Genomic DNA, 27,138 nt, shown 5'->3' on the forward strand with positions numbered 1-27,138 from the left:
AAGAGAGGTTGGACACAACATCTTGAACACCTGTGAGAGCTAATGCATTCCTCCCAAACCACAATCTTTATGAAGCTTGTGAGAGCTGTTGATTCAGCTATGTGGCACTTTTTAGGGCTGTAATTCATGGCGTTGTTGTATATAGTGCAGAGATATTTCCGTTGGGTAGGGTGAGTATGTCAAGGGGCACAATAAACCCTGAACTTCAGTTGAATTGATTGGTCAATTTATGAATTAGCTGATTTACAGAAAAACTACCCAACTCAACTACTCTTCTTTTTTACTTTATTGGTAAGTCTATCAATCACAAATAAAAACCATTGCTAGTAACAGTAACTTATTTTCTATCAATCTTAAGCAAGTGATCATAAGTTATATAAAGGTATTATCACTTAAGTATTGTTTCAGTCTCCCCCCCAAACCCTAAGTTAGCATTTAATTGTGCTGACGCTTCTGAGAGATGAAATGGGGATAAAGTAGTTATAATTACATCTGAGCCAAGTAACAAAGAACGAATAAACAAAACATTTCTTGCAGTCTTAATTACCACTATTATTGTGTCTCTCTGCCATCCCTGTTGAGACTAACACAGGACTGAATGAGTCAGAAAACATCTCATTTGACAATTTAGGTTAAAACATTTCAATTACCAAATTACAGCAATGTTAGAAGGCTGAAAACTAAACATGAATAAAGGTTGAAGAAATCATTTGAGTGAAAGTGCGATGTGTGTGAGAAAAGAGAGAGGAGGGGGATGTGATAGTTTGCAGGTTAAACAGCTTACGCCATAGGAGGGGGGATTTGGGTGCCTCTGCAAGAGGGGGATATTAGCGGGATTATCTGGCAACCCTGTTGCTGAGGTGAATAACATTAGAATCCTATTTGTAAAGACTTCTATGGTTCCTGTCCAAAATCCCCCATTTTCTCTCCACTTACTCCTGCCTCATCCTACAATTAGTCCACTTTATATTCTCATAACCCCTATTACACTCTCTCACACACACACACACACACACGTAAAGAGCAAGTTATGCATGTTATGTACATTGTATTCATGTGTACTTATGGTTCCTTTATGTGTGGGTGTTCCTTTATATGTGTGTGCACAGTGTGAGTGTCGTATTACATTAGTAGTACAGGCTTCTCTGCTCCCATAGGCCACCAGGCGTGTGTGTCATACACACTCAAACAGTGGAGAACACCCAGAATACTAATACAGGAGGTGTTAGCATCTGTTTTGTGTGTGTATGTGTGTGTTTGTCTCTGTACATCTGTATGCATGTGCAGCCAACAGAGGGGTGGGGGGAGTGGGGCCGCTGTGTGGTGAAGTGTGGTGTGACGGAGAGTGTTGAGATTGGAGTATGTGTGCATTTGAGTGTGACAGTGCGCACTATGAGGGCATTACGACTGTGTGTACGTGTGTGTGTGTGTGTGTGTGCGTGTGTGTCCTTCTGTGTGTTCTATGGACGCAGTCTGAGGTTAATCAATATTGACACTGAATTATCTCTTCTGGCAGGGTCGCAGGTGGGCTCGATGGAGCAGATTTGACATACCAGCAAGGAAAAAAAAGATATACGTACGCGCACACGTGCACGTTCAAACCCAACCTGTTTCTTATTCTTGTGTTATCCTCTACTCCGCTAGCATTCAAGTAAGTTCTTGAGCAAGGCAGTAATGCCCAGGCTCAATCGTCTGGCACTTGACCACAATAATTACCCTGCCAAGATAATAAGGCTGCCTTCTACCTCGCCAGTATAGATTCTCCACGGCTTCTGTTCTAGCTAGAGGCCCCCCTATCATAACACAACACAGCAACAACACGGCGATTAGCTTCTGCTACACACTCAGATCAGAGAGTAACAGAGAGAGGGAGAGAGATAAACAACAAGGGAGAGATAAAGAGAGAAAAAAAGTGTGGCAGGGCAGGATGGAGAGAGGAGAGAAGAGGAAGGAAGGAGACAAAGAGGTAAGTGCAAAGGGAGCACAGCAGGATGTTTTCACTGTAAAGCTACTTAAGAAAAAGGATTTGCTCAACAGCTAGGGGACAGACACACATACAGTTTTTATTTAGCCCACTCAATGAGTGTATGGGGAGTGGTGATCGATTAATGCAGCCCAGCCTTGTGACATTGCCCAGTCATCACTCTCTCCCGCACACACACAAACACACACACCATCATTCCTGCACTCATGAGGTACACACACACACACACATTCAATACACACAGCAGAGGAGAGTCCCTGTCGCGTAGCGTTCCTCTGCCCGCACGGCCGAGTCAGGCACAAAGCTATAACGTGGCCTAATGATGCATAGTAGTGGATATAGGGGATACAGTTAAAGAAAGGGGAGGGGGGAGAAAAAAACTCTCAAGGTCAAATTTTCACTTCCTGAAGCATTTGTGATCTCACCAAGACAGACATCAGCACTCGCACAGATGCTACAGCCTGTAGGAAATTTGATATTGACAGTGTTTCTCTCTTAACTTCACACTTCTATGTTAATGATCAAGTGCATATGCTTACAGAAATCCACATCGCCAGTGGCTCATAGCAACCTGCATTAATATCTGATCTCAGCAAGTATGTATATATAGATGTATACAAAGCTAAGTAAATATTGATGATACTGATATCAGTAAATGAGACTGGATATCTGGGATTTTGTTCATGCTAATAATAAAGTGGTATACTCTAGTTTTGAATAGTCTTGTCCTAAAGGTTGTACTGCAGTTTAAGGCCATTCCTAACTTTTTCTCATAACTTTTATTGCTTCCTTGTGTGTAAATACTGTGTCTATGAAAGTACCAAATTCACAATACATCCACATTAAAGTATTCAATTTGATTGTGTTCAAATTGCCCTGCCCTGCATATGAAGTGTGTGTACCTTTTTGAAGAGCAAGGAGTCATCCATGTGCTCTGCATAGACTGAGGTGAGCCTGTATTGGTTCTCAGTGGTGATATCTATCTGGTAGCCGGTCAGGACGTAGCAGACTGTGCGGAACTCCTGAATTTTTCTCTGAAACACCTCCTTCAGCCTCTGGTTCCTGAGCTCCGAACTCTCCATCTGCTTACGTAAATCTGCAACATACACAAAAGATGGGAGAATACATCCATGAGATATTTGGATACTGGGTATTACAGAAACTTCCTAAGTTTTATCTCAGTTTAGCATGTCATTTAGGACCTTTTTTATTACAGACACATGTTTTCCTACTTGCATGTAGGAACCTCTCTTATCTTATGTTAGGATAAGAATTTAGCAATTATAGAAACATCCTAACTAAATAATATATGTTATGATACCAAAGTTATGACAGCATTGATGCTGTCCCCAATTCAAAATAACTACCAGAAATGGCAGCACCACTGTTGTCCGGTCTGTATCGTACAAGACAAGGACGATGGGGAACAACATTAACACTGAAATGTTACAACTCAAACGGCACTCAAATTGTAACTGTTGGTGAAGCCAACACTGATATTAGCCTGTTGGCGAAGCTAAGCTGGAGAAGATAACACTGTTGCCCGTCTTTTCTTTTTCATTAGCCATCTGGCCAATAAAAGTTGAAGTCAGACAGCTGTTGTCATGAATTCAGGCAGTGTCTTGTACAGACTAAACACAGATAAAGGCATGACAGTAAAAAGTGAAAACTGTAAGGATGGGCAGCTCAGGAAATCCATTTTAAGTCTAAGCTACATGTTCAAGATGTCATCCCTATGAAGCTCCACAAGTACATGCTCAACTCATTTAGCTAAAGCAGCATAGATGGACGACTCCATATCAAATATAAAATCCCTAAGGCACTCCATCTGCTCACTTAGGGTCTACAAAACACTGTGATACACTGAGAGTAGTGGTGACTAAAGCAGTCAGCTGTGTCTCCTAGCTGGGAGCAGAGCAATTCACGGAGAGGAGAAGCGGGATGGAGCTCGGCTTTAATTTGTTGAAAATCAATTTGCGATAATTACTTTAATTTGAAGACTTTATTTGAAAAGGCAGAGAAATGAGTTTGTCTGAACAAAAATGAGTCATTATGGAGGGAATTATTTACAATGTTAAAAGTGATCGGTGTAATTGTGCATTAATATAATGGAACATTAGGAATGGTAAAAGGAGTGAGAAGAGAACAGAACAACAGCAAAGAGTCAAACGCTTCCATGATGTCAGTGTTCACATTTACTGAAAACATTCTTCATATGTTTGTCTATGTACTACTGAAACATCTAACCACAGTGTCAGACAGCTGAGGCCCACTTTTAGTCTCCATTGATACTGGCAGAGTCATCAACAGTCAGTGTCATTTGATTGCCATTTCTATAATTTCAGCCAAAAATTGGAGCTTAGTCTGGAAGCTTTCATCTGAACCAGGCATATTTAGTGGGAGTGCATGCTCTACCCTTCGAAAAAGGTCCTAACAGGATGAAAAGTGGACAGATTGCTCCATTTAAATAGCATTAAGTATCATGGTGTAAATTTGGACTTCACCAAATCATAGACAATTGTCCTCAATCTTGTCCCTGCCATTTACACCACACAATGTGCCTGTCTTGGCTGTTTCATTTCTATGAAAAGTTAAACAAAACGGCAAGTATTACCTAGAGTTACTGCCTTGCAGTTGTATGCCTCCAGCAGCCAGTCAAGTTGCAGTTCACATACATGTCTCTCCAGACTCATAATACAGTATATGTAGCGAAGGCTTTGAGGAAATTTGATAAAAAGGTAGTAAGTGTTGTTCTTGGTGAAATGGAAGTTATCACTATGTTGACGTATATGTTGCCAGTGAATAACTTCCAGTAAGATACACGGCATCTTCACTTAGAGACTATTTATACATAAGGGTACAAAGGAGATTCATCACATGGTTTGCTGAAATTGGGCTTCAGGTGATAATCGTTGCACCAAGGAGCCTATGGTGGTATAGGCTACAACTACTGCTGTATGACTGTCAGTTTATAAGTTCATTGTGAGAACCAAAAAAGCAAAGTCCTTGTATGTGTTCACATGCTCGCCTAATAAAACTGATTCTGATAGAACACAAAGTTGTAGCAATGACTGAAGGCAACAGTTAAAATATGGATGTTGCTGAAAAAAAAAGCTATAAATTCTAAAATGTTGAAGCTTCACACACATCTTCAATGTGGCAGCACAGTATCTATACAATCAACAAAGTTTGGACTGTTGTGCCAAATTTGAAGAAATTCCCTGCAGGCGTTCCTGAGATATCGCTTTCATAAGAATGGGACAGATGGACTACCCGAAAATTTAAGATAAGATATATTTTACTGGTCAATGGGGAATATTTTGCTTGGTCAATCGTGCTGCATACAGCTACTATCAACTTAAAAACAATATGTAACTGACAAGCCAGCGCAGAGGCATAAAAACATGGGTGATAAAAACAGGTAAGAGGACCACAGACAGAATTAAAAAGGGTGAAAAACTATTTGACCAAAGCAGAGAAAGCGCTTATTTAAAACTCTGAAAAAGCTTAGCCTGCTCTGATTAATTTTTTCAAGGTCAAAAGCATTTCAGATCCTCAAATGTGCATCTATTCCTAAAACAATTCTCCCTAACTAGTGCTGACACCTTCTTACAGTCAGCAACAGCCATTCAGACATTTTCAATTCTCTTGTGTCATCACATTACATATTCTTACAAGAGCTGTTAATAGTGACAGTGGTGCATGTTTATAGCCCAGGGTTCCAACCCTGACAACGATTGATAATTATCCTATCCATCATTCTATCCTTCATACATCTTAACCTATTACACTTTTATCCATCATTACTACACAACTAAAAGGCAAGAAAGTATAAACTTAAGAGTCTGTGAGTGTGTCTGACTGTGTGCCAGTCTGTCTCCTGGGTAACTGGGCTCCTCTTGAGTGTCAGTCAGTGCTGATAAATACTGTTTCAAGACTTCAGCATTGTGACAAAACTGTCACTATATGACAGCTATCAAACTGCCCAGAAAATGGCTTTTAATTCTCAAGTGACAGCATGAAGTAGGCGCTGCTTAAAGTTACTGTTAACATGCAGACAAATGGAGACATACGCAGGGACATGGGCATGTTATTGCCTGAGAAATCCCAAAAACGAATGTGCACAAGTGCACACACAAAGTGTGTGTTTAGTTGCTACAAGATCAAAGTATTCAGGGTTTGAAGATTTTAACACAAACTGTCAAGTCTTGAGAAAGTTAGTGACTTCTGACTTTTGCCCTTAATTGGTCTCTACGGGTCTGGGCACACTGTCTCTTAAAAGCTGTCAAGAAAATTCCACTGCTGCGGAAGTTTCTTATTTATATATTTTATATATTTTGGCCTGCTCATTTTTCAACCTGAAGTAGGCCCGAAGTATGTATTGGCATCAGTTAAATGCAAGATGGATGATCAAAAATGGGTAGTGACACAAATGAGAAGTTACCAACAGCAGAAGTTTACAGAAGTGTAGCAGAAGTGTGACCTATCTACCCAGGAAACCCAACACAATCATAATATTGTCCTGTCCTTGTTTGTTGTGACTTCTAAAGACTGCTCAAGTTGAACGGGAGAAAAGAAGAAAGGACCATTTTTCTAAAGTAAAAAGTTATGAAAATTTTGTAACATAAAACACACACACACACACACACAGCATGAGGATTATGACATACACAAAGAGGTTATAATTTCCTGAGTAGATTAATCTGTAAATGGCATGGTCTAATTCCTGGCTAGATTATAGGCCGCTGACAAAAATTGGTAGGGATATAAAATCGATCTAGATGCCTTACAGCAGAAAGGAAGGTTAATTTTGTGTTCAAACTCAATATGTTCAATAATATTTTCACTTTCAGCTGGAGATTTGGAGACCCTCAGCTTCCATGAAGGAGCAAAAATAATCCTTCATTCACAAAATGTAGTCATGTGTAAAGCTAGGAATAATACTAACTAATAACAGCTCAATTCACTGTTTTAATTGAATTTTCTTTTTATGTTTGATAAGTACAATAGAGGGGGTTCCAATCTAGTCCAAAAATGAGCCAAGTTAAGTGATAATTCTTGTCACTTTGAACCTAAACTTAATTTTACATGTATTTGTTATCATTTTTGTTTAAAATCTCATTAAAAACTTAACTGTAGAGCTTACCTGGCTCAAAAGTCACTGGAAGCTCTGTTCACCCATACACATACACACAGTGCCAGTAAAAGCAGATGCCCGTTGTAATTTTTTGGCTGCCATTAAAAATCTTAGTGGAGAGTGAGAGCATTAATTGTGGTTGTGCCTGAGCAATTTTAATCTTTAACCGATATTACATCTTAGGAAGATAATGTAGGGAGAAGAGATGCAAAAAGGGAATCTGAAAATAATTATTAAGAATTTAACTTTGAATTTCTATTAGCAAAAAATGTTCTAAGGAACTAAAATCATGATATTATCAACAAGAAATGATTATAATAATAAGGTATATTTTAGATCTATTATTATTTCATGGTGACATTTGACCATTACTCAGTGTCAGTGGGGTCTATAACTAAGGTTTAGCCATATAAAGGATATGAAATAATACCTTTTTTATATAAACCTAGGGTAATCTCAAAGGAATAAAAATCATTTAGTGTATCTTTGATACTTTTCGACATCCTGCCGACCTGGTCTGAAGATAAGAACAGATATCACACATTCGGTCTCCATTATCTGCCAGAGTATAAATTGAGCCCACCGGTGAAAGCTCAATTATCATTTCAAATAAAAAAAAAAAAAAAGAATGGTCAAAGAATGGGTCAGGAACAGACAGAATACTAAGACTAATGATGGAGGAAATGGCAAAGAAAAGACAAGAGTGAAAGGAAGGAAAAAGAAGTGTGGAAGTTGGAAAAAGAGAAGAGACCAGAGATGAGTTGTTAGTGAGCCAGAGACAGAAGAAGTGTGAATGAGACAGAGCAGTGTTCTCCTCAGAAGACAAATTAGCCACCAGACTTCCGGCACTGAACTGCCCTGAACTCCAATTAAATATTTAACCCTGTCATAACTACACTTCCACCCTCTAACTGCCTGTCATATACTCACACCTAAGAGGACAAAAGCCTCAGTGACCTCACATATAAATATCAATGAAGCAATTTCCTTCTTACTTTAAGAGCGCAACCAGTAAAGGACGTAGGTTAACAGTTCCTCTCATTTAATCTTTTTTCATTAGTCTAAAAGTGAACAGGACCTAAACACTTGTCAAAAATGCGCTGTGTGGAAAGCAGTAAAATATCAAAGCGCTTCCTTATAAAGAAGTCAAATCACAGAGAACCTGTCATGGACATCAGACATCACCATCCCCATCCTGGTAAAGATGTGACTCTATTTCTCAAGGCAAAATTCCCTTGCCAAACTCTTTTACAGAAGAGTGACAGAAAGCATTACGACTAGAAACATTACAAATTGGGCTGTGCATGACAGGACAGGAAGGCTCTGCAGTGGATGGATGATTAAAATTGCCCAGAACATCAGCGGTACACATCGACCAAGCTGCAGGAATATTGGTGAGATAAGGTGCGGGCACAGATCCCAAGATACACCAAACGACAGCACACAACCACTGCCATACCACCAGACTGCTTTGTCTTTTGTGAGTAGCATAAAGGGACCACAGCTTGTATTTTGTTGTACAACCCAGTGTTGTAGAATGATAAATAAATTAACCTTGTATCTTGTAAAAGGTTACTATGACAGTCTTCTTCACGTTAGCAGCTAAAAGTATAAGTTACCAAATACAGGTAAGTAATCATCCAAACATTTAACTGTTTTATAACCATTTTATAACAGTTTCGGTTATGTAATCATAATGAACGTAATGGTCACGATAGTACATACAGAACACTTCAAGCATAGCACTATTTATTAACTGGCTATAACTAATGTCAGCTCAAGATGAGCCCTTTACGTGCATGTACCTACTGTGTCCTAGGTTAATGTACTCCGTGTTGTTGAAGATTTATTTCTTATACAGCGTTTGCTCTGGCTGTGATCTCAGCTGAGACAACAATGTTCAGCTTCATAAAAATTTATGGTAATGGAAATGTGATGGACAATGAAAGAGTCAATGCACCTGCCCTACCGAGGTTCATTAATTATAATACTGGTGCAAGCTAATGAGTTAAATTAGTACAAGCGAGGCTATAAATGTGAGTCTGTTTTGTGGATCTTACCCAGCACCTCCTTCGATGGCGGCAAACTGAGGCCAAGTCCGGAGGTGTGCATACTGGAGTCGTCTTGTGAATGGGCGAGAGCGGCTCCATCCTGCACTGAGCGCAAGAGTTCCCTGAGATGCGTCACTTCCTCCCGAAGAGCCTCAACTTCCTGCTGCCGCTGTTGCTTGGCAACAGTAGTAGGGTTCATTTTTAGGTGGAGAACTCTGGTTTTCACTGGATCATAGTCTCCCTGAGACAGAAAGAGACACAAGAGACAAAGATGAGACCTCCAGCAATTCTTCAATTTCTCTTTGTAGAATATGAATACATTACTTTTAAAGAAAAATACAGACAGATATACTGTTAATGGCAATGTGATAGATAACTTAACAATAGTGCATACAGTCCAAAGTCTGAGTCCTCCACCAAAACTCTTATTTCATCATGTGCCAAAAATCTCTTGTAGTCACCATTTTCTTCTGTTGGCTGGCATAACTTGTTGAGAATTCACATTATTACCCTACTCTTTAAATGGCATTATTGTCAATGGTGTCCAAAATTGTATTTTGGTTTGGAACACCAAGAGAATCCATCCCTGCTGAACCAGTGTGCTCTGCTTACTTATAGCCATTTTCTTGAGTTGATTGCCACATGTGAATGGTTTGTTTAAGCGCAGGGAGGTCACTGTGCCCAATTAAGATATAGTCCAGTGCATAACCCCACATCAGACCAAGAATTATCGATTTTACACTTTGTTATTTGTACGATTTATACAAATTAGATATAATGTGTTAATTCCTGAGCTCTATGGGTGCCTCTCCTGTTTGGGGTCGTCATGCTGAATTAAACTTGGCTCTAGCTTCATATTTAACAGACAGATAGTCAGGGTTATCAACCTACTTATCTCACTCCTGGAAAGAAAACAAAACAGCATATTTCCCAAAATGCCAAATATGAAAATAGCCCTTGCATAGCCATCATCCATGTTTGTGGTCATTGTCCTGCTGGAAAATGTGTTCTCTGGAGAACAGTTTACAATTTTACTTCAAAATAATGATATAAATGATTAACCAACACAAACAGCTGCAATTAATTTTCTGTTGATGGACTGGGTAGTCTTTGTTCAGCTTTCATTACACTTTGGGCTGAAATGCATCTTCTGTCACATTAATGTGTCAACTTCAGATAATGTAGTTAATTTAGGTCCTTGGGTTATGGTTTGGATGAAAAAGAACATAGGACTTAAAAGTATTTAGTATCCAGGATCCACTTTTATTCTCCTATTGATCAATTAAACAGCATTAGCAACAGCAACCTTTAGAATATGTGCACTGCACAAGGCTCCAGCACATGAAACATTCATTGTTCTGATATATTTCTGTGAAATGCATGTGGTAACAACATTGGCATATCAGAAAAGCTTGAATATACTTTCATAATCAAAAGGCCGGGAAGAGTTTTATGTAAACCATCACAGAGGGTGTGCTGACTATGATTCAGAGGAATAAATGAGGAGGAGACGAGAGGTGAAGTGCGTGCACAAAAGTGCTTTCCAAGAAATCAATCCATGCTTTCAGTCACAATGACTCAAGAAAACTTGTTTATTTTAAATATTAGACACTTCAGTGATATTTATCGTTTAACTGCATCTTAATTTTTTTCTACTCAAGTGCTGCTGAAAAGAGTGAATAAAAAGCCATGTCTCCATCTCCATGCTTAGCACCGTTAGATTTTAGACAGTCACAATGTTTGGTTTGTGTGATGTAAGTAGTACTTTAGGTTACTTTATTTCAACAACTGTGTTCCAATAGTTTAGTTTATTGGTGTCTAGACTTGGCAGGTGAAGGCAGTTGAGGAGTCTGACCTTTCCTATGTGATCTTGGTCATCTTGCTCAGTGCACAAAGGTTATTTTCTATTTCATTTCATCTGGGAAGCATACAACAATGGTTCTGTTATTACCTGACTGAATTAGAATGCAACTTTATAGCATTTTGGCAGTTTTCAGAAATATAACATTTATTCCATTTAGCTGACATTTCATTCTAAAAAAAGCAACTCGCTATAAGTGTCTCCAACCGTGTGGATGCAACACAAAAATTGCATTAATCATGCAAGTTCATCGACTTCATCAAATATGATGAACTGCTGCAAGTGCTACATTTACAAAACAAACACATTTACATACTTTCATGCATGAAATACCTCATACATCCACAAAATAAATGGAAGCTTGTGTTCACATTTATTTGATGCAATAACTGCTGGTGCCAACCTTGCATGGGTGAAGCAGGTCTGCTACTAAACGTTTGTGTAGGAGACTGAATTTGGACTAAACATGTAACTTTATTTCCAACTTTCTGTTTCTAAAGATATTATTTTGTGTAACCTCTGAATGCTCTGCCTTACCTAGCCTGCCAAAATCTTCTCTGCAGAGGCTACAGGAGCATACAGTGAAGTTATGAGCATCAGACTGCCTACCTGCCTTATTTCCCAGTGTGCTACTCTTTGCCCTCAGCACAGAGCAGCCTGGACCACTTTAGCAGATTTCACTGCACTGATACACTGTATGCAGCGAAAGAAGTACAGTTTTTTCAAAGCTTTTTTTTGCTCTACAATGTGAACAAAACTGTCAGAGTAGTAGAGGTGTGGAAATTTCTCGATTACAAGATGCATTGCAATGTGGACGGGGACGATTCTGCATCAATGCAGAGACAGAGCATAATCAGGAGTTTGCACTAGACGATAAAGCTGTAATGTCACGTTGCAACGTCACTCTCACTCTGAATTGTGGGCAAACAAAATGCTAGCGTTACTTATGTTAGGAGACATGTCGCACCCAGTATTATGAAAGCGAACATCTGGGAACCTTTCAGATTTTATGAACTCTCTAGGAAGCACATACTGGACAAGATGCACACTGTGTAAAATCTGCCTCAACATCTATTTAGGAGGTGATCTGTTTTCACCTGAATGATCAACTGATGGTCTGCAACCATAAAAATATCAGCAAGCCCAGGTAATCAGCCAAGATTTGAGGAAGTGCTGTCAACTCTGCGGTTCAACTCAGCACGCAGATTTATGTTGTGTTTTTATAATGTTTATGTACTGAGGTGAGTCACACATATAATGGTATTGAAAAGATGCAGCTTACTGTTAAATGCTCATTTTTTGGAAGGACTTTCTCAATAAAAAGGGAATTTAGAGTTCTGTAACAGCTTGTATTAAATAATGAAAAGGTAGAGGTGTGAAGTAATAAAGAAAATTGAGCTTGGATTATCATTGAGATGCATCAAGATGCATTGAGAATCATTGTGCATTCAAATCGTTGACAGATGAATCACAATCAAATCATGAGGCCGGTGAAGATTTCACACCTCTACAGAGTAGGACTAAAAGTGTTTCATAATTTTTTGGGATGTTAATCAATGTGCTGTTTTGTTGTGTTTTAACCATATCAACATATAATGTGAAGAATATACTACAACGATAAATAGAGCATGTAGGCAGTAAAATAGTTTTACAGAATGTTTCATCAACTCTGAAGTCACTGAAACTTAATGTTTTATTACAGCTTGATGCCATAACATCATTTAACAGTAGCAGTATATTTATCAAGCAGATTAACACAAAATCACACAACAAACAGTGTGTGGTAAATATATATATGGATGGTAGCGACAAAAGAAAAAGAATTGAATAGCTGTCAGTACTAAAGCAAAAAACGTTGCTTCCAGAAAACATGATTTTCTTTCTTTTCTTACTTTGTTTTCTTCGGACTCTATGAGGTGTGGGTAAATGAGGAGAGACTATCTTAGCGTAATGCCAAAATAAGAAGACACACACAAACAGGAACACACACCAATCTGAGCTCTTGATTACTGGCTAAATTAGATTCCACATGCCCCGAAGCGACAGTTGCCAAATAAACTACAGGCGTGGGGGGGAGCAAGAGGCAGACAAGGAGAAAGGGGATGTGAAGATGGGAAACGATGAAGGACATAGAAAAGAACACGGTGAAAACAAAGAGGGTTGGGGTATCATTGCCTTCGGCGTAGAGGAGTAGTAGCATGGATGGAGGGAAAAAAGCCTTGCACGCTTATAAATAACGCTTTGTATAATTTAAAAGGAACAGAAGGATTGAGCTTACCAAAACGAGGTAAAGAGGATGTGTATTTATATCGGAACATTTTCAACTGGACTGCACACACGTCACAGCCAAAGAAAGCACTGGCTTATTTTTTTCTTGCATAAATCTTTTCAAGTTCTACATCTGTATATGGAGGGTTCATTCAAGGATGCATCTGTATATGTGTGTCGTGATAAACAACGAGAGAAAAGGAGAGGAAGGAAGAGCCAAATAGTGTGAGACAGATATGTAGATTAGAGCTGTAAACCCAGCACAAAAAGAAGAGTAAAGTCCTCAAAACGCAGCCAACAGCTACACGCTGTCAAAAAGTGAAGACTCTTTTAAACATACTTCCTAAAAATTAGGTCAAGTTACAGAAAATTAGAGCGATTTGGCCGTGCAATTCATATTTTTACTTTTTGAATGCCTGGACTGAGCCAACGGGCAAAGTTTTTAATTGACTGCTCAACAGCAAAAACAATGGAAATGTATTTCTCTTCTCTGGCATTAAAGCACGTCGCTTTCATAATAATTTTTTAATTGGTTGAAGTCTCCTCATATATCACACCAAAGTGAGAAAATGGGAAATGTTCTTGTCTTCATCCACTTCACCTTCTGTGCAGAGTATGGGGGTATGAAAGACAAAAAACAATCGCGTGAATGAGTACGAGCCACTGAAATTAAAAACTAAATCTAAAAATCTAACAGGCATCATCTATTTAAAGAAGACAGCTATAATAACCTTTCACTGTACATGCATGTCTGCATTTGAGAAAACAAAGGGAAGGCGATGCACTACATGTTTATTAATTCTAATTTAGTTTGCTGCTGCAATGACAGAAAAATGACAAATTGCCTGAGTTTCAAAGTGGATGTTAGAAAACTGCTACTAAATATTACAGTATTTCAGCTGGCCTATTTTCGTGTGTGTGTTTTTACATGCATATATACAGCCTACTCTTCCACACAGTATTTACAGTGCAGAAAGGTGGAGCGCCATTCTAAGTGCCCAAGGCTACATATCTCTTATTCATAGAACAACAATAACAACACATCTAATACCAGGGAGCAGAGTCTGTTTTAAAAAAGAGCAAGAGGCAGGGAGAGAGAGCAACTGAGCGGGAGATCAAGAGCCTGAAAAAGAGAGAGAGAGAAAGAGAGAGAGTGTGTGTGTGTGTGAGAGAAGGAGCGAAGGTATATGAGGGAGGGGGCATCGAAGTCCAGGGAACAATGTCTGTTTTTAACACAGCTGAACAAATTGCGCTGCAACCTCCACTTATATACTAAATCCAGCACCGGCCACAGGGGACACGAGTCACTGATGGAACAGGTGACACACTAATGGTGAGTGAGTGTGCAGAGTGAAGAGGCACCATCAAAAAATAACAAGTAAAAAAAAATAAAAAATACGCACAAACGCAAACCCTTGAACCGCATGAACTGATAAAGTGAGGTTGAACGGCGAAGCAGTTGGAGAAACTGGAGGGTTTAACGGATTGGAGCTCTTTCCTTGATATTGGCTGTTTTAGCCAATATCAAGCCATCAGTTCAACCAAATTATGGGCTCTCATAATGTTGTTTTTTTACTAGTTTTCATATTGCTCAGGGATTTTATCTTGAGCCACGGATATGGGCGTGATCTTCTATTGTCTGTTCTGTTGTCCTTATTTTCTTTCCTCTTTATTTGTAATGCACTTGCTATAGGAATAAATTTGACGTGACTTGAAAAATATCAAAAGCAGTGTATACATTTCTTAATCTTTCATCTTAATGTCCATATTGTTGTTAGATATAATGAGATCCAGATATAAGGTCCTCATTGTTTGCAGTGAAGATGATCCATTTCCCCTATTTTCTGGGGGAAGGACAACCTGAAGCGCCAGATGGTTTGTTACACAGAACCATCTGAGAAATTGTCCTTGGAAACTGTTTGAAAAAGGGCAGGCGCTTTCAAAATATACTTGGCATGTGATTGGATGAACCATCTGTCTATCACTGTCTATAACAGGCTAGCAGATCAGATCAACGAACCATATGTTTTTAGTAGGAGAGTGCTACCGTGCCATTCTTTGCTTCAAACAAATACTCTCCAGTTCTGATACAACTGACAAACTCTGCTTTGGCTTTTCTGGGATACAAATTGGCTATGCTGAATGCCGAGCAGTTGCTAAACAGGTACTGCTACCTGTCCGAAAGGCAATGAGGGAACCATGACTAAATCCAGGAGAAAGTTACACTTCAGTGGTTTCTCCTACATGGGTCAAATCTGAGGATAACCAGATAGCTGTAGCACAGAAAGTCTGTTGGAGGCTCACTTATACAGGGCCCAGAGAGGTCACCAGGTCCCTGGTGGAAGGTAGACATAAGCCAATTGGAGCTTGAAAGCTCACGATGGAGTTAGGAGTAGTAGTACATGTGCAAAAGCATCCACTATGCTCTGAGAAAGATTTGTTTAGTAATGGGCTTATCCTTATAAGGCTTAGGCCAGGACACAAATATCTGGTATCCTTTGATAATATCCTTAGTTTAAGGGGCCCTGTGGAGTTCTCTTGTAAACAAACAAAAGTTATGTAAATTCAGTATAATACCCCTTTCACACCGGAGAAAACCCAGACTGTCCCTCATTAACATCTGGTTGTGCCTTCAGTGAAAAAAGGTATGGCATACTGTCTTGCCTCAACTGACTCTGCAGTAGTCTCGGGTATTAATCGGCTCGGCTCTAGCTCTGATAGGAAGTGATGGAAACATGACACCCGGATGGACAAGCTAATGTTCAGCAATTTCCATCAGCACTGACTTTGAAAGCAAGACCGAAGTAAAAGATATTTTAATAAAGTAGCCACCATAATATTGTCACTGGCCTCCATGACTGTACCTGATCTGCACCAACTGCCAGATAGGTACTGTGACAGTGTATCTCTCAACAAAGATGAGCTACTTCCATCATCAGCTCTGGAAAAAACAATGCATCTTTCTTGTTCCGCTCGCAACTGAAAAGGTGTCATTCTGAAATTGTAAGCAGGTTAATCCGTAATTAAAAAACCTGCATAAACGCACAAATGTTGGCATGAATATAGTATTACTCACAATATCACATTGTGTGTATCCTTGAGATCCACTGCGTCAAGTACAATTTCTTCCTCATAAATTGTATTTTAAATCCGATATTTTTATATCCTATATTTTTAAATCAATAAGTACTATGCATAGTACCGTTAAGCTCAGATACACATGCAAAGCACAAACTGGGAATAGAATATGCTGTTTTGAAAAGCAGTAGGACTACTGCTGAAGGGCTCCAAGGTCCACATGTCAGCTTGAGTTGGTCATCTTTGGGATAAAAGCAAAAGAAGGCTGTGAGGTCACCTTCAGATATACTAGTGGTAAAATTGCACAGGAAATAAATATCACAAACTTGCCCCTCTATGGTTAGAGCCAATATAATGATCATATCTTAAAAAGACAACACTCTTACGTCTCTGTCTTCAGTTTGTTTGTTTTTAAGGGCCCACATCGCAATCACTGAATCTCAAGAGATTAAAAAAAAAAAAAGGATTGAAGACAGGTCATAGTCTCCAAGCCTTTTATAAAACAGCTGGTAAGTGAATGCTGGCCTGCCATTTTCCCTCCAAAACCAAGATAGCAAAAAAGGAATAGCAGGAGAGTGCTTGTGTTGGTTGAACTGATTAGACAACTTCTTCCTCCTTGCAGGCCCACTGTGGTAGGGGACCAGCTGAGTAGCTTTGGTGGAGATGAAGTTGAAAAGCTTTTTAGACCATGTAGTATTAGCATCTTCGGTAGACTCTGCCACAGGCACCTAAGCTTTTTGAGTTCATAGATAAGCAAGAGTAGGTTGACGCTGTGCTTAGAAAACATGAAGGCAAAGGTTTGCAGAGCTGCAGTATCTTCCATGGAAGACCGAGCTGCAAGGTCACTCCTCTGCCTTCATAGTTAATCAGCTTTTCAACATGGAGAAAAGTACAGGGTCAAAGATTCCCTCAGGAACAGGAATGTGGAAAATGACATCTCACCTGTGAACCAAGTGTTGGAGTGACCTTTCTGGGTGTCTTACGGCTGGTAATTGGACTCCCACAGTTGTTTGTTGCAGTGTGACAGCCACTGGACAAATGCGTTTTTTTTTTCTGATTTATCACTGAAATATTTATCCGTATAACAAAATATAGCTGTATTATGGCTTTAAGACTTGTAAAGGGAAGATTTCAGTGAGTGTTTGGAAACTTTTCCAGCTGTTTTTTTTTTTCCCCTTTGGGAGCTTTTACGTAGAAGCAAAAACGTTATTGTATGTTCAATCGAATGGGTTTCACCATAACTGTCATTACTGACATTTCTCTCTGAAATTACATCTTACACTGAGCAGGCTGACGTCTTGAATCATTTCACTGATTTAGTCGATAAAACGGAGCAGCACTGCCATCATCTCTTCAGATCAAGAGTCAGGAGGCTGTAATGATTTTTTAATTCAGGAACGCCATGATTTTTTTCTTCCTACCAGTGTACACAACACACCATCTGGTGGGACACAAGTCTCAATGCAATAAAAATTCAAAAGTAAGGTTGGCATATGGAAGTCCAATACTATGCAGGCCTCCTCCAACTAAACCAAACCTGATTGAAGAGACGGTTCCTACTTGCCCTCATTCGCAGCTGTCGTCCTTGTGCGAGTAGGCTTGGATTTTATTTTACATGCTAGCAATTACCTGGTCCGTCTTTCTGGCCAACATTATGGAAAACAAAACATCTAACAAGAGAACAAAATATTTCCACAACTACTTCCCACATTGCCATAAAAACCCCATATTCAGGGTGAACTATATTTTTAGCCCCATTACTGGAATAGCAAATGCAAAAATGTCAACAGTGCAGCCTCAAGGGATTGCTTGAAGGCCTTAAACATTTACTTGATCAAACCTTTAAATAGGTAAAACTGCCGTCAACATTCAAACCTTCAAATTACATCATGACAAAAGCAGCAGCACAGCTTAAAACGTCCATTAAGACCAGAAAAAAAATCTTACTTGGGGACTAGCACAGCATGGTCAAGACAAAATATCAACAGCTTTATCATCTAGTACTATGTGTCTTTCTATCTGAAAATAATGTCTAAACGTAATGTTGCTGTGGCTGAGTATTACACAATTTGGCATGCTCATGTAAGCACATGTACAACAGAGAGACTACGTTGATGCAACCTCTTGCAACAGCAACAATTATCTCTGTCTAGACACAGGCATGACAACAAGAGCAAAAGACCAAGTACAGCAGTATCAAGTCTACCATTATTACTGCTACGGTGTGTTGTGAAAGGTAATAAAAACCAGTGAACAAAAACAAAACAAGAAAGAAACTGTAAGGAATGGATTGATATACAACTACAGATCTTTTTTTGTTCTGTTTACCAGATAAAATCAAAATAGCTACAATGCTGCTGCAGTTAGTGAAGCCATAAAAATGATTGTATTTGCCTCCATATTAATAAACATTAATTCTCAGAAAGGGGGTCCAAACCACCAAGGGGTTACTTAAGGCAAAAAACCCATCTGGAAATTACATTGTTCATAGTTCTTTGAGAAGGCAATAACTTCAGTTTAAGTTTTTCTCTTCTCTTGTCGTCAAATGATAAGTGGTAACACCTATAACCAATTCATAAAGCTTCTACATTTAATATTCTGAACAACGGAGAAGGTGTAGGGGAAAAAAATATGGTGCACAGGACGCAATATGTTGACGTTTCTCTCATCATCAATAATGAATGGTTGGAATAAACAGAGAATCTGGTAGGTCTGAAAATAAAAAGATGAAAGCTTTGCAGCAGTGCTCGTACATAACCTTAGAGCTGACAATTCAGCTTGCTCCATTCTCAGAGAGAGAACTTATTCGTTAGCATGAGCAACAACAGCAACCATATATTTGAAAACGAAGAAAAAAAGAAGCTGCTTAAAGAAATGTATGCAAGTTTGTCTGTTGCAAATTTAGCCCGAAGCACATGTCTGGCTTAAGGTGCGTAGCATGACAAGGCCAACAATTACTTAGTCAGCTTACTGAAGTGCAAACAGTTTGTGTTGCTGAGAGGGAGAACATGCATTTTACGCAACTGGCAAAGAAAAAAGTCAAATTAGCTCTGTCAGATTTGTAATACAGCACCAGATCAGCAGAGATGAGAAAGATACTGGTTCATTGTTCAGTTTGGTTTGGTTTCATAAAATCAAAGGCAAAATTTAAAGTAAATTCAACACACTAGCAGTATTGATAGTATTTCCAACAGTTGTGTTTCAGGAACGTTTGATGCAATGTTGTGAGTATTCCATTTCATAGCCATATTTTTAGTCGCAATTATTAAAGCATTAAAGTTTTATACAAGCCATGTCAGTTTTGGTTAGTTTTTCATTCTATAGCCCAACAACCATTACGTTCTTAAGTAACAACAAAACCTGACATATAATACAAGAGGCGCTTTAAGCATTGATGGCAAGTCTGAGTTTGTGCCCATAATATGCTCCCCTTGGACGCACGAGGGGGAGTTAGCTGGCACAATGTTTTTGGAGTTATCCTGGATGCAGGCCACCACACAGCCTTTGAGGCGCCATGTCTCCACCACACAAGTCAGCTTCTCGCAGAAGTTGTCTGGCGTGTGCTGGACATGGAGCCTCTGAGTGGGGAGCACACTGGATTCAAATTCCAGTAATTACAGTTAGTTGAGATGTTGCTTTCTTTTGTGAGAGCTGTCAAGTAGTCAGAGCCAACTTGTCTATCATGGCTAGTTTAGTTTTTTGCTCATCCTTCTTCTTCTAAAAGTGTTTTTCAATTTGTTTAGTCACAGTGGCTCTCAATGGTATACCGTACCAAAGTTACCAAACTAGCTCTTTGAATCCCTCATCACATACCATGCTGATTGGTCTCAACAGGAGACCAAAGGTGCGATAGCCCTAAAGCCAGCACACGTCACGCTTTCTCCCTCCAGCTAGCAGCAACGTGATTTCGCCATTACCATTATTAAACTTTCTGGAGGAAATTTTCCCACCCCAAGCTTTGTTTGTTTAGCGCACTCCATTTATCACTGCAGACTGCTAGCTAGGGAAGTGTGTGTATGCAAATTAAACTACAGTCTGACATTCATTACATGTCAAGAATGTTGACACCTCTATTTCATATGGTCATATCCTTGGTGGGCATTTATAAATTTCATGATACAGATTGAGTCAGTTGCACTCATTCTATTTGCACAGTAAGAGGTGTACTCGTCTTTAAAAAATGTCCATTGAGAATACTGTACATATATTAGTACTGAATTTTTCAGGAGCACCTCCTGACAGATTACTGGTGGGGATGACTGAGCCTGAGTCTACAAGAAGCAGTCTCATTACACTGGTAATCTGAGCAGTTGACAGTCACACTAGTCAGTATGATCTAAATATAAAGACAGGGTGGAAATGATGGATTAGGCCACAAAAATCTGGCGTGCAAGTTGATATAGTGAAAATCCCATTGTCAATCTATTCAAGCATTCAATTCTGTAAGTCATTCATGCCTACTCATTCAGCCATTCATTTCCCCTCTCAAATGCTTCTCCATTCAGTCACTCATCTCTTCACTCCGTCTGATGTAGAGGTCTCTTGGTGTGCATTAGACCATGGAGGAGTCATATAAATTAACTCTTAAGAACTGATCCATTGACCGTGCAACCTTGAAACCTGTGCACGCACACACACACACATACTCCTACACACACTCAGTTGTCAATTGCCTTAAAAGTGGTGGTCATGCTTGAGAACACATGAATTTCATTCACCCCACGGCTAAATGGAACCAACACGCTTGCCCACACACGTTTCATTAAAGTGCCCTAGTAGACTTAGTTTGGCACAGTATGAGTCAGGGAGTAAGAGGACCTGACTGAGATGAAGCACACACACACACACACACACACACACAGATATATAGAGAGAGACAATTTAAAAAGGAGAAGGGCTCAGGTATAACAGAGGGAGTTAGTTAAGTAACTCTGCAAGATGAAAGTAGCTGGATTAGATGAACAGTCATGCATGTGTGTGTTTGTGTGTGTGAGTAATATGAAGGTGGCTACCAACCAGGATTCATTTCATTTCAGCCGGTTTCATTCCCAGCTGACACTACGGAAGGTCTGCATTTATTCTGACGATATCTACCCCCACTGCTCTGTCCATTCTAATCCCTTGAACCAATAAAGGAAAACTTGAAAATCAGCCACAGGTTCTACGGCTTTTCCATTGGGCGATGCTGGAATCACACCTGGGTCCAATTGTGCTTGAAAAACTGTCAGATATGGGAGGTGTTGGTGAGAATCAATCTGCGGTGTCACACGGGCAGGGCTGCTGCCATTGGGGTTATTAAATTGGTTCCTTTGTGCCAGACGACTAAATCCATCACAGAAAACAGTTGGAGGGAAGACTCGGTGCCTACCTGTAGGTTGTGTCTCTCCAGTCTCATCTCCAGAATGTTGTTCTGCTCCTCCAGACGCTGCCGCTCCGCCTCTAAATCTTCAATTTTCTGTCTATACACACACACACACACACACACACACACACACACACACACACACACACACACCTTGCTTATTAATATCCAACCATGCAGAATAATTACTAGGCTTATCTTTGACTCCATAGGTTAATCCCAGGGGTATAGGTCTGCTCACAAACAGGGTATGTGAGGTCTGCCCGAGTGAACCCAACCTCGGTAACATGCATGAATCTTTTATGTCCCAGGTTATGAACTGGTCTTTAGCAACAGGTTGTGTGTGTGTTAGTGTGTGCGCCAACTACCTGAGTATGCTGACCTCTTCCTTGGTCACTAAAGAGCTACTGTCAGTTGCAGAGGCCTGCTGTTTCTTTAGAGACTCCAGTTCCAGCTCCACCTGGGACAGACAGAGGAGAAAATGGGCATGGTGCACTAACATCCAAACACCTTTGGCCCTGTGCCTGGCAGAAACCTTTTGGCTGCAGATAAATCCTGATGACTCTGTTCCAGTGTACTGCTATCTTTTTCCGAGACTGACATCCAGACAAACAGACATATTCCTTATACACCATTAGCCCAAAGATTCATTTTACATTTCACAATCTTCTTTTCCCCTGTACTTGTTTTTAGTCAGTCTGTGTCTTAGTTCCTCTCTCTGATCTTGCCCTCCTGTCTGCAATTATCCCTCATTTCCATTTGCACACCCTTTTTCCTCTTTTTCTGACAGCATCTGTCTGTCTCTCAGCTCATCCTCACTCTCAGGCTTCCCAAGACGGATAAGTAATTACTGCTATACCAGACAGGTGGATTTCACGCGTCAATACTCATTGCCATGGCTATGCTGATGTCTCCTCGGCAACAAGGAGCCATGAAAAGAAGGGAGATCATAGAACAAGTGAAGACACAAAGATAGATGCACAGTGTATGAGAGAGTTTTGGTCACACCTGCCAACTTTCTGCTCTATTCAGTATTTTTTTTTAAAGTAGTCCACTTTTTTGTAACTTTTCTGTAACACAACTCAACACAGACCACAATATGTTTTCAGTGAAGCCTTGCAACCTCAAGTAATCATTCTAAAAAGAGGTTCCTATATTAGTAGTACATGTCAATTAGTGTCACTTCAGTCAGGATGTAAGAGGAGGGAGACATTACTTAACACTAGGAAGCTACTGCACTTGCACTTTAAATGCTAATGCAGCTTCTAAATAAGACTGTTCATTTAAAAGAGGTCTACAGGACTTATGTCACTGTTTGGCACAGATGGAAAAAAAAGACGTTTGTCAGCATGTTAGTCACAGAGGCATTAGAGCATCTTTGACTCACAGAAAGCCACCATACACCTGCAAGGATAACAGTCGTGACTAAAAAGGTACCTGAGACAGCTTATGTGCTGGCTGAAGTTACAAGGTCTGTGTTCATTTGACTAATCATTAAAAAGGGATGTTTAGAAGCACAGTATCTATATATACACATATACACACACATGTATACATATACATTCATATATACATATACATTCATATACGCATATATACACATATTTTTAATATAGGCCGATTAATCGGCTATCAGCTTTTTCCTTCTCCCAACAATCGTTATTATATCGGCTTTTATAATCCACTATCGGTGAACCACTAGAACCTAGACCTGTTTTATAATCAAAAGACAGAAAATCTCCCTCCAAGTAGCAATTAAGATTTCTATAGCTCTAATAAATGTATAGTGTGTTGTGTGTTTTTTGTTTGTAGTTACTGGTGGAATACGAATTTAAGTTGACTACAGTCAAATATGTTAATTTATGAAAGAAATCAATGTGTGTGTTTTGTCTGTACGTCATAAAAAAAAAACTCTAGTGTGTGTGTGGAGTGTATGTATATGTATACGTACTGTTTGCAGCTGCAGTTTGAGAATCCCTGTCTCTTCCTGTGCTTTGCTCAGCTGGCCCTGAATCGAAGGACAGTACAAAGAGAGAGAGTTACAGATGAGAAGGACAACAAATAACTTCCTGTCCTCACCTACTGATATACAGTATTGACAAAAACAGAGCATGTGAGCGGAGCAGAAGCAGGAGCAGCCATATATTATCCTAAGTGTGCAGTTCATTCACTGAGCCTTCTCCATTTTGTGCTAGTGTTGCTCACAATGCCCCGTCTACCACAAGTGCAGTTTTATCAGTTTTCCGACCAGATATCTGTCAATTTGTCCACTAAGCAGGAGCACTGAATATGTTGACAAGGAGCAGCTAAGCATCACCTTAGGCTATGACAAAAGTGTCACTCGGCAACATGCACACCGAATGGGCTGCCAGCTAAGCAGAGTATAAAAACGTACTTTATTTTTAAATGTTGCTTTGAAAACAATACACTTGGTTATATGGAAGCCAAAGTAGGATACTACTACTGTATGTGTGTACTTGAGTGTGCACATGCATGCAAACGCACCTCCATCTCTGCATTGTGGTTCTGAGTCTTCTGCAGGATGTCCTCTGCCTCTCTCAGCCGTTTGCTGAGTTGAGGGGCATACTCAGTTGGCGCCAGCTCGTTGTCATAGGACTCAAGTATGGCACGCATTCCATCACGCTCCTGTAACAAACACACATACACATTAATAGTACAACATTTCAAAAAAATCCTACAGTACACAAATTTTCATGTAGCCAACGTGTAAGAAAGTCCTGACCTTACAGAATTTTGTGCTCTTGGATGTGTGATGTCTATGTGCATGAGAGTGAATAAATTGAGAAAATCAAAGCTCTTTGATCTTTTTCTGATTTGTCTGTGTTACTTCTGTATGACTGTGTGATGCATTAATATGACAGGCAAATGTCTTTGTAAATGAAGAACAAAGTATGAGGCAGCAGCGTCTTTCTCATCCAAGCTGTGACAAGAGAGGCTTAAGGTTATGGTCGTGCTCATCTGCATTTCTCCTCATGTAATAATCAAATCAAAGACAAATGTCTTTGTCGACAAAGGATAAAGAATAAATCAAAAAATTAAATCAGAGAGTCATGACAGAGAAATGTCTCTGCAAATGAAGCATATAATATTATGCTGCCTCATCTCTCTTATCTGAAATGTGATGAGATAATTTAAAAATTCAAATGAATTTTTTCTCCTCTATAATGCTGGAATGAAAGACTTGTCCTCAACACACTCAGTCCAGTGAATAAACACACCAAGCAGACGCTTCTCTCAGAGACGAGAGGATAAAAAGCTCTTCACAAAGTCAACGTCTTCTCAAGTGTCACTCAGCCTGAAACATCGTCTCCAAATAGCTCACGAGTCTCTGTCAGTGCGTGTCTGTCTGCTTGATGTTTGAGAGTCTACAGTATGTTCATTCTCACACAAAAAAAACATGCATGGCTTGATATGGTTCCCAAAAAACGCAAACAAAAAAGTATAGAAAGAAAATTAAACCATCTATAGGACTAATTAGAAATTAAAGACTGTGAAAAAAAAAGAAATTATAATGTGCATTAATGAACACAGAACACAAACAAACAGCAAAAGCCATGTAACAGTATCTAAGTCATTCAATTCAACGGTCCTTTTCAACTTCCTAACTTTGAATAACAAGACTGCAATCGCTGTTAAGTCAATGTTTGATATGTTAAGAGCCAACAATGTTATCAGCCACCGGCCTATTATTTGATGCTAGAAAAATGTCATCTAGTTAAAAAAACAAACAAAAAAAAAACATTAATTAAAAAAATGCACCATCCATAAAATATATGAACATTCTTCTTGAAACAATATCTAGCTTGTAACAGTAATGATTGATTACAACATTTAATTCATGTGTTGACACAGTAAATCTGTACTGGTTTCCAAGTAACATGATGAGTGAGAACAATCTAATCTGTTTAAAACTGGCAAACGGCCCGTTTATTAATGCAAATTAAGTGTCAGTCAAGACTGTTAAAATGATGCGTTTCCTCCCCTCCCTTCACTGCGCTCGTCCGCCCTGTATTATAAAGCCAAGCAGGTGGCATTTTGTGGCAATCAGGCTTTTAATAAACATCTCACAAACAGCCTTTTCTGCTTTCGACCATCCTTGAATTTTGAGGGTCATTAAAAGCTCAATAGTCTATTATTAAGGAGGCTAATTTAGAGAAGCGTATGCAATTCAGGTTGAAGTTGAGTTAACTGCATGCACTATGTTGATTGCTAAGTGTTTTGTTTTTTTGGTTTTTTGGTTTTTTTTCAAAGAGTGGCTTAAAGGCACCTTGTAATTCCTGCATTTAAAATTCTGTGAATAATTGGGTGCAACAGTCCTGTCAGATTAGCTAATAGGCTAGTATTGGAAAACAAACCATGATTACCCTACTCAGATTCAGCCTGTGATTAGCCAGATCAAAACCAACATAATCCGTTAAAAGATGACAGACAGAAGAGTCTGTTTCATTTAAAAACACTATATGTGAAATCGTCCTTAATTCAACTTTACTTGTTCCGGCACCAAAGCAGCATCATTTGTCATGCAACATAACACAATTGCCGAATACATCCCTTGATAAACTTGAAAAGGAGAAAAGAGAAAAACCTAGGTGAGGACAGACTGAACAAAAGTAACTACAAAAAAGTACAAACACATTTAGAGGTCAGTGTGTATGCATCTGCTGCCAATCCTAACCAGCAAGCCCTTTGGCTATTTACTGCCTATTAACGTGCACTCAAAATGCACTCAATCTAAATCAAAAATCTGTCGGCATTTCTCCGATAAAAACTCCCATTCTAAAAAACACACAAACAGAGAGCAGGAGGAAAGCGTGATAAAACTATCATTACAGTTTTCATCATCTCTTTTTTAAAAATTGCTTTTATGTCAACGGTTTTATCTAGTGCGTAAAGATGTGACTGTGCCTCTAATGGGTCAGCACGTCTGTTCCACAAAAGTATGTGATAAACAAAACATCTAAGCAGTGGCATAAAGGAGCTGCAGCCTTGTGGCAGAGAGGGCAGGATGGCATTTGTTCTCCTTTCCACTTCTCTAATAAGCACTGTCAAGGTGCAGCTGAGCAAGGCACTTTATCATCATTGAGCACCAATATGTGGCTACAATCATTCCCACAGGTAGTGGGGAGAATTGGAGATCGATATACCTTCGAGCTCTAAATAAACATTTGATCAATACACAATCAATATCAATTTAATTAATACTTTCAGTTATTTCTCAACCAGAAAGTCATACACTTCACCCCTTGATTGGGGTTGCCCATAGCATCGGTCAGGCTCTAGAAACAAAACACGCCATCCAAATCTTCTTCAAAACTTGATATTTTCAGTGTTATGTTTCTGAGGCTGTTTTTGTTTCATGTAGCGGATAGCGGAAAG

At 39.4% G+C, this 27,138-nt stretch overlaps 1 protein-coding gene across 3 annotated transcripts in view; it reads right to left on the minus strand.

The window, feature by feature from the left end:
- The window catches only part of mad1l1 (mitotic arrest deficient 1 like 1), a 95,610-nt gene that overhangs the window by 55,063 nt on the left and 13,409 nt on the right, over positions 1-27,138 (minus strand). For all 3 annotated transcript variants that reach the window (XM_073477321.1, XM_073477313.1, XM_073477330.1), the window contains 6 exons: positions 24,247-24,387; positions 23,693-23,749; positions 22,110-22,201; positions 21,748-21,838; positions 9,182-9,413; positions 2,887-3,080 (listed from right to left, as the gene is read on the minus strand). In XM_073477321.1, coding sequence (XP_073333422.1) covers positions 2,887-3,080; positions 9,182-9,413; positions 21,748-21,838; positions 22,110-22,201; positions 23,693-23,749; positions 24,247-24,387 — 807 coding nt within the window. The remainder of the gene's footprint in view (positions 1-2,886; positions 3,081-9,181; positions 9,414-21,747; positions 21,839-22,109; positions 22,202-23,692; positions 23,750-24,246; positions 24,388-27,138) is intronic.

The sequence above is a fragment of the Pagrus major genome, chromosome 1 (assembly GCF_040436345.1).
Source record: "Pagrus major chromosome 1, Pma_NU_1.0".
NCBI classification, from domain to species: domain Eukaryota; kingdom Metazoa; phylum Chordata; class Actinopteri; order Spariformes; family Sparidae; genus Pagrus; species Pagrus major.